The sequence below is a fragment of the Podarcis bocagei genome (genome assembly GCF_964188305.1).
Source record: "Podarcis bocagei genome assembly, chromosome: 2".
Taxonomy (NCBI): Eukaryota; Metazoa; Chordata; class Lepidosauria; order Squamata; family Lacertidae; genus Podarcis; species Podarcis bocagei.
The window spans coordinates 91,311,278-91,318,866 of NC_138126.1; the positions used below are offsets into that span (position 1 = coordinate 91,311,278).

The 7,589-nt window shown below is 48.2% G+C and overlaps 1 protein-coding gene across 7 annotated transcripts in view; it reads right to left on the reverse strand.

The window, feature by feature from the left end:
* Positions 1 to 4,275, reverse strand: part of SHISA6 (shisa family member 6) — a 267,634-nt gene extending 263,359 nt beyond the window's left edge. For 4 of the 7 annotated variants that reach the window (XM_081184485.1, XM_081184483.1, XM_081184480.1 and 1 more), the window contains exons 1-2: positions 4,123 to 4,275; positions 2,682 to 3,611 (exon numbers count right to left, since the gene is read on the reverse strand). In XM_081184485.1, the coding sequence (XP_081040611.1) occupies positions 2,682 to 3,337 (656 nt within the window). In that variant the 5' untranslated portion in view covers positions 3,338 to 3,611; positions 4,123 to 4,275. The remainder of the gene's footprint in view (positions 1 to 2,681; positions 3,612 to 4,122) is intronic. The other 3 variants (XM_081184481.1, XM_081184482.1, XM_081184484.1) reach the window with 2 other exon arrangements.
* Positions 4,276 to 7,589: the final 3,314 nt, after the last annotated feature.

The window sequence follows — 7,589 nt, forward strand, 5'->3', positions numbered from 1 at the left end:
TTAGGAAGATTGTTCTTGTTGCATATTTTTAAAATATATCTCAATATATATTATTTTACATGCTTACATTTGTGAGGCACATATGCACAAACTTTAATAATTTGGCATGGTTCTGGGGTCCTGCCTCAATGGTGGATATCAGTTGGAGAGAGGTGGTGGCCATTCACAGAGGTAAAATGAAGGGCACACATTTGACTTTACACATTTGAAATGTATTCCTGCTACGCAACACTCCCTACCCTTCTCGTTTTGAAATAAACCACTGTGTGTCATTTTTGGCATTCAGTGTTACTTTATAATACCCCAGAAGTGCTGAAAAATAGAAGGAGTTGGAATAGTTGCTTATGATTGCAGCTAATGAGGGAGGAATACAAGGTTACTATTAGTATTATTATTACTACTGTATCTATTTATATCTTGCCTTTTATCAAGACTGGGACTCAAGGTGGCTTACAGAAATCAAAACAACAGAGATAAAATAAATAAAGCTAAAAACATATAAAAGATAATAGCTTTAAAGTATTTAAATTATAGTCGAATTTAAACAATATAAAAACAAATCTATCAAAATGCAGAGTGATGGGTCTCCTTCCCAAAATATCATGGGGTATGTGACAAGAGTAGCTTGGTAACAGACACAGTAAGGTGAGTCCTGTTGCAGTTAGTGTGGGAGAAGGAAAACTTTCCCTTTTCTCTAGCTTTTGAGCATACAAACAAGAAGTAACTGGGCACACAGAATGCTAGCCACAAGGAAGTACCAGGGGGAACACTGGGATCAGAGAACCCAGGGAGTGAAGATGTATTGGTGCCAAGATACTAAGGGTTGGGTGGGCTGTTGAGTGATGAAGGATGAACAGGTGGCAAAGGGGAGGAAGGAAAGAGGAACAAGAGGAATAGTTATAGTAGACAGCAACAGTTGTTTAAGTTTGGGGAGAACAGATGGAACCCATGCGAGATGTAAAACAGAAGGCCAGTGAGCTGCTTGTACAGCTTAACCAATATAAAGGGAACTGTCCAGTGCTGAACAGACAAACTAGGATGGGTGCAAGGAAAATCCCTGTCCATGTTTTGTGTTTATCTGAAGAGGTGTCTGAAGAGGGTGAAAAGATGGTGAAGCCTGTTTTAATATGAAACAAAAGCCACATAGAAAATAGTGCATTCATGTAGAGTTAATATTTAGCTGCATTGCTGAAATGTGAAAGGAGGGGGTTCCCTCATTTGTGCTTTTAAAACATTCAGCATTGTTGACCGTGGGCAGCTATTTCCTTACTTAAGGCCTGCTTGGTATTATGTAAGTCTGTGCTTTGCTGTGGAGATAATGCAAGTTAATAATCTAAATGGCCGAAAGGTAGATACAACATACAAGGTTGGAAGAAATGGAGGATTTGAAGGACACATCAGAGATGGGGGTAGATTACAAAAGGTTAAACACCTGTTAATTTCAGGACCTTATCAAGATTGTTGCAGTTAGCACATTTAAAGGTCTTTGGATTTTGAAGAAGTAAATTTAAAGGTCTTAGATTCAAAGCCTACGAAGTAAGACTTGCCAGGTGGTTACGGTAATTGGCCTATAAAATAATGCTCACAATTGCTGTAGAATTGAGACACCTACACCATCCATTTAGAAGGTGCTCCCCCAACTGCAGCTAGATATAGATTAGCTGAATCTCAGATAAGAAGATTCTCTGTTTCTCCTCCCCAGCCTAGCTAGCCTAAAGAAAACACTTATTTCTTTGCAGAGTAAATTCCACCACAGTTGTTATAAGTGATGATGCATACATTTTCCTTTGTAACTCTCTGTAATCCGAGTTTGAGTAAGTAGTTTTAAAAACATAACTCCCTCTCCACATACATATCTCAGTGTAACTAGTTCAGAATCCATTATAAAGAGTCTTCTTACTAGAAGACCCATTTTAAACATTTGCACTTACAGTACCAATTAACTTCTGTTCATTATGTCTGTTTTATTAACCCAGTGTTAAACTAAAGGAGCAGAGAAGTGTGTGTGTTTTAAGCCAGCTCCTTTTCCAGAATTGGAAATGAAAACCTACTTCCCAATAGCATATCCTGTCCCTGGTATATTATTATTTTTTTGTTCACTAAGCAAGAATACAAAAGGGAAGAAATATGAATGTATGGTATAACATGCAAGACTCTATATATGGTTCTCCATATGGAGGCAAGAGGATTCTGTGCAAAGGAAGCAATTGTCCTGGGAAGATTGGCTCTCTCTCTCTCTTCACTCCTTACTCTTACTTGGCTGTAAAGCAATTTCTTTTGGGATCTATATGGTGCCTGGATATGGGGCAATCTCTTCCAGAAAGTAGTTTTACATCTGTACTTAGCTCCTTGGGACACAGAAGGAACTATGCTGTACAGCAGGTGAAAGGACTGGCTCAAGTGCCCTAAAGAGAACTATTTCTTCCATTCCCTGCAGGACAGCAGAGATCTATGGAAGATCAAGGAATACAGCCAACCCATTTATAAGGAGAAAAAAGTTGGGCCACTGTTAATCACCTAAGGTGAGGGAAGTAGCTGTGTTTCTGTGAGAAAGGGGGATTCTTCCCATGCTGTAGGATGCCGTCATTACTGAGTGCTCATACTTCACTCTCACTAATGCATTTTCATTGCATAGGTCGTGGGGGAGGTAAATAGGTACAGAATCCACACCCTGTTCTCACCTGTGGATGTTCATCTCCTGCGGTGGCTGTCGTGCTTTGTCATAGGCCACCTTGGCAAAAATGCCTGCAATGACAACAAAGGCAATGGCACCACATGAAATGTAGACGGTGGCATTCGTGTTGTCCTCATTTGGGTCATACCCATTGGGTATACCTCCAGCTCCATCGTTACTGGTGGCAGGGGTCATTAGATCTGTGTTGGGGCGCGGGCCCTGATTCCGGCACCTATCCTGATTCAGCTTCTCAGAGCGCTTGTTGCAGCAAAAGCGGTAATAGCAGGTGCCGCAACAGTAGCGGAAATCCTTCTGGGAATTGTTGCACTCAAACTCCTTGTCCCACTGCCCGCTCACATCGTAGTAGCCCATGCATGTCTCATATGCTGGCACAGAGCTGCCTGCGCTGACGTTGGAGGGCACCCTTGCTGGACTGCGCCCACGGTTTCCCCCACTACCAGCTGCCACAGGAGATGGTGGTGTGCTGGCTAGCGTCTGGTTCTGTTGCTCCTTGGCCGGCTTGTAAGGTCGTCGGGGGGCTGCTGCCCCCTGTGTCCGGTTGCCCTTGGGTGTCCGTAGGGGCCCAGCTGCCTGTGTGGTTAGCAGCAGCGCCAAGGCGTACAGGGCAAGAGGCAGGAGCAACAGGAGATGCCTCCACCCCATGGTGAGCCGGATGAGCAAAGGTTGGGAGGCAGAGGGCTCTGCCCAGCCCAATCAAGGATCTCGGCTCTGCCACCCCATGGATGGTGAACAGGGGTAGGAATCAGGCGCTCCTTGGTGGCGCTTCACTGGCAGCATCCCAGATCCATCCTCCGTCTCTGGAGATGCCTCTTCATCCCGGCAAGAAGCAAGAGGCACGACTTGGCTGCTTCAGAGCAAGAATGGGCTCTTCTTACTCGGAAAGTCCCGACCTGATCACAGCTCCTCCTGTGATGGGCTGTAAGAGAGAAGAGGACATCAGAGGCTACCTGGCCCAGGAGGAAATGAGCAAGGGAAAGGGGGGGGGGTCGACGTGCCAGGGGGTGCTGCAGCAGCTGCCCCTCCAAGGGGGCCTACTCCAAGAGGCCAGGGAGTTAAGAGATCCAGGCAGAGGGTCGCCTTCGGTGTGGAAGGAAAACCTCCCGCACAAGCTGGCATGGGTGCCACGGAAGAAGAGGAGGGCAGGCAGGTGTGGCTGCTGTGCCCGGACAGAATAGTGCCGAAGCGGAGAGTGGGGCAGCAACAGCTCCCAGAAGCTCACCGGGCAGGGAATTCCCTTGGCACCGTCTCTGGCGAGAATAAGCACCACTACCACCACCAGCAGCAGCAGCAGCAGCAGCGACCCTGGGCTGGCAGGCAGCGCGGAACCCAGCCCTGGCCGGCTACCTTCCGTCCCCTCCTCTCTTTTTCCCTCGCCCTTGCCCGCCGACCCTGCGCGCACCCCTGCCTGCCTGCCTTCCCTCACTCACCATGCCGGGGCGGAGCGGGAGCACTGCGGAGATGCCGGGCTGGGCATCCTCGTCGCCGAGCGCTGGCCGGAGCTGCCTGCGCCGCCGCTGCTCGCACGGGCTCGAGAGGAGCTGCTGCTGTCGAGCGGGCGGGGACAGCTAGAGGCTGCGCGAGGAGCCGCCGCCTCTCCCGCCTGCCTCCCTCTCTAGGCCCGCCCAGTCCCGGCCCCCTGCGAAGGAGTCGCAGCCCCGCGGCGCCAGGGGCCGATGGCCGAGGGAGCTGGGGGGGGGGGGCTCAGGACAGAGTCCGCCTTTCGGGGTGGGGGGGAGCGAGGCCCAAAGACCCCTGCCCTGCCCCGCTCTCGGGCTCTCTTCACACAGAGGCCACCCTCTGCAGGACTGGCGAGAGCAGCTCCTTTCCCCACTCTTCCCCTCAGCGCCCTGAGGCGGGCAAAAGGCCGGCGTAACCCCCCCCCTGCTCGCCGGAGCCACCTTCCTTAACTGAATGGTAGTAAGGCGAAGCGGGGCTGGGGGGGAGGCGGGCAGGGAGCGCGTGTCCACAAGTTATATCGGGATGGGTTTATCACGGAGCTGAAAGAGGGGGGCGGGGAGAGGGAGGGCTGGTCTAAAGGGCCCCAAGAAGGTGCCCTGTGAGGTCCTGGGCGCTGCTCTGTGGCCTGGACCTTCGGGGCGTGGCTGTGGGGAGTCTGTTTTGTGGAAACAGAGGCGTCTGTGCCGCATGCAGGAGCCGAGCACACCTTGGCAAGCTAGGTGAATGAAGACGCTGCACTTTCCCGCTCAATCTCAGGAGCAGGTATGAGACTCCTCCCACTTCATCTTCAATCATGTTCCGAAAGAGTGGGGAAAGATACCCATTTGCCACCCGGGGTCCCCCCCCCCCGTTTAACCACCTACATACCATGCACACCTGCTCTCACAACAGCCAGCACTTCACTGAACCTGTGGAAGGACAGACTCTCTATGCATGCAGCGAAACGTCTGAGCAGAGCCAGGTGGGTAGCAATGTGCAGGCATAGCTTTGTATGCTGGACTGAGGATCCTCTCTCTCTCTCTCTCTCTCTCTCTCTCTCTCTCTCTCTCTCTATTTTATTATCCCCCCCCCCCTTTCTTGGTTATGCAGACAGAACCTATACCACTCATTCACATTTGATAGTCTAGCATGCAGTGGAGGCAGTGGATGCAATTCTGCCCTCCCCACATTCAGTGAATGTGTGAAAACGACTGCAGCAAAACCAAAGTGATAGTATTCTGCATTGGGTCAGTTCGTTCTGCAGGTGAGAGCTCGTATTTCTGAATGCTCCCCACAGAAGAGGACGGCAAAGGAGAAGGGTATCCTTTTATGTAGTAAATGAGCACATCAGGGAAAGTGTGTTATCTCCTTGATGGTTTTGCTTCATGCAGAGAGCGTTTTAATGTGCAGGGGACCAGGAGCATTAATAATAATAAAAAAACCACACTGCTACCTAACTATAGTCTGAAATGGAACAATACAGAATTCCACCACCTCTGCCTACCACCTTATTTCATCGCATGGTAGAATTGTTGCCCAATAGGGTGATGAAAAAGAATTACGAAGCACCTAATTCGTGAGTTTGTATCCTGGGATTCTGCTAAAGGTTGCATTTGCATCTAGTTCAGATGTGTAAAACAAAATCCAAGGCAATTCTGAAGAGCCCTGCTCTGCTCGCTCACAGCCTTTGCAGGTATGATTGGGGAAGTTAAAACAATTTTGATGAATGGGTGAAATTTCTGAAGAGGGCTGGGTGGGTTTTGCATATCTCTGATATCTTCCTTCATGGGAGGCTGTAGGCAGGGAGTAACGGTGAAGCATGAATCTGGTATGCAACAGCAGTACTCCGTCCTGACCTGTAATCACTCACCCTTCGCTACTGTGTTAAATTTAACTGTCGAGTTCTAACTTTTTAAGTATATGTTGCATGAATTATAAACCAACTGGTAACAAACATCCCTCTCAAGATGGTCAGGGATCTGGAAAGCAAGTCTTGTGAGGAAATCTTGAACAAACTGGGTACGTTTAGCCTGGAAAAGAAAAGATTGGAGTGGGGAGTATGGTTATACTTGAAGGGCTGTCAAGAGGGCAAGGTAAACTCTGTGGTTCTGCAAGGAACCAAAATCCTCTCTGTCAGAATTTAGTGACATTTTTATTATTGAGAGCTGAGAGTTTTGGGTGTGTTATGTGATGCACCTGGAACGAGAAGTTCTCGGCATCAACTTTCTGAAGCTCTATTATAAGAGAATGTGGAGTCCTGGTCTACACAGCCCAGCAATGCCCACCATTAGCAGTTGCTTCCCAAGGCCTTGCAGAAGAAGCCTTGCAGCTGTCAGCAAATCCCAAACAAATAAATGGTGAAAATGAGTGATACTGGAAAATTATGATCCAAATTCCAAACTCCATAGCTACAATTGCCATCACGATCCACTTAAAAATAAATAAATCTGAGGGGCTTTCAAACTGCTAATGCAAATTAAGCTACTGAGCAAGGAGGCATCCCAAGTCTGAGCCCAAACCCCAAAACGGGTTCAGAGAGGTTCATTCTAGCTCCCAATGAGCTAGAATGCAACTGAAACACATCTCATGCAGCACAATCCTATGTATGCGTTTTTAAAAAAAGTCCCACTGTGTCCAATGTGGCATGCCATAAGTATGTATAAGGTTGCAATCTTAATTGCATGTAGGTAGTGTGGTGATGTGGTTAGAACATACTGGTCAAACATGCAGCCCTCAAGAGCATTTTTGGTGGCCATTAGCAACATTTGATTGCCCCCCCCCGCCCTCACACTGCTTTACCAAAGCCATGTAAGTGAGGCCATTGGGCTCTGGGAAGGAGATGTGAAGGCTCATGCAGGGTCCTAGAGTTCTCCTGCTCCTTCCCAAAGCCATGTTAGCACTTTCCCAGCTTGGGGAATGAAGTGGGAGGGCTCTAGGACACTGCCAGAGCCTTGGGCCCCCTTCCTAAATCCTAGCACCTCACTTAGCCATCTTTGGGAAGGCAGGAGGGTTGTGTGTGTGTCACTCCCCCCATGACAAGACAGTGTGCAGCCTAGGGGTTCCATGTCAAAGTACTGTTGTGACCCACATAGTATGAGAAGTTGGGCCACCCTGGGTTAGTATGTTGAACTAGGACCTGGGTGACCAGGGTTCAAATCCTGACTCACCTATGTAGCTCACTGGATAATCTTGGGCTGGTCACTTACTCTCAACCTAACATACCTCAAGGGATTGTTAGATGATTGCTATTTATTATTATAAATTTGGGAAGTGTTTGCTACCTCAAGCTTCTCAGAGGAAAGAAGAAATATAAATGTAATAAAAAATAAAACCTGCGTTAGAGCTGGGCCCATAAACACAAAATAAGTAACTGGTCTCTAGCTAATGGTTCAGCAAATAAGAGGTTCAATAGGATATTTAAGAGGTTGAATATGATGAGAAAAGATCTCAAATCTAG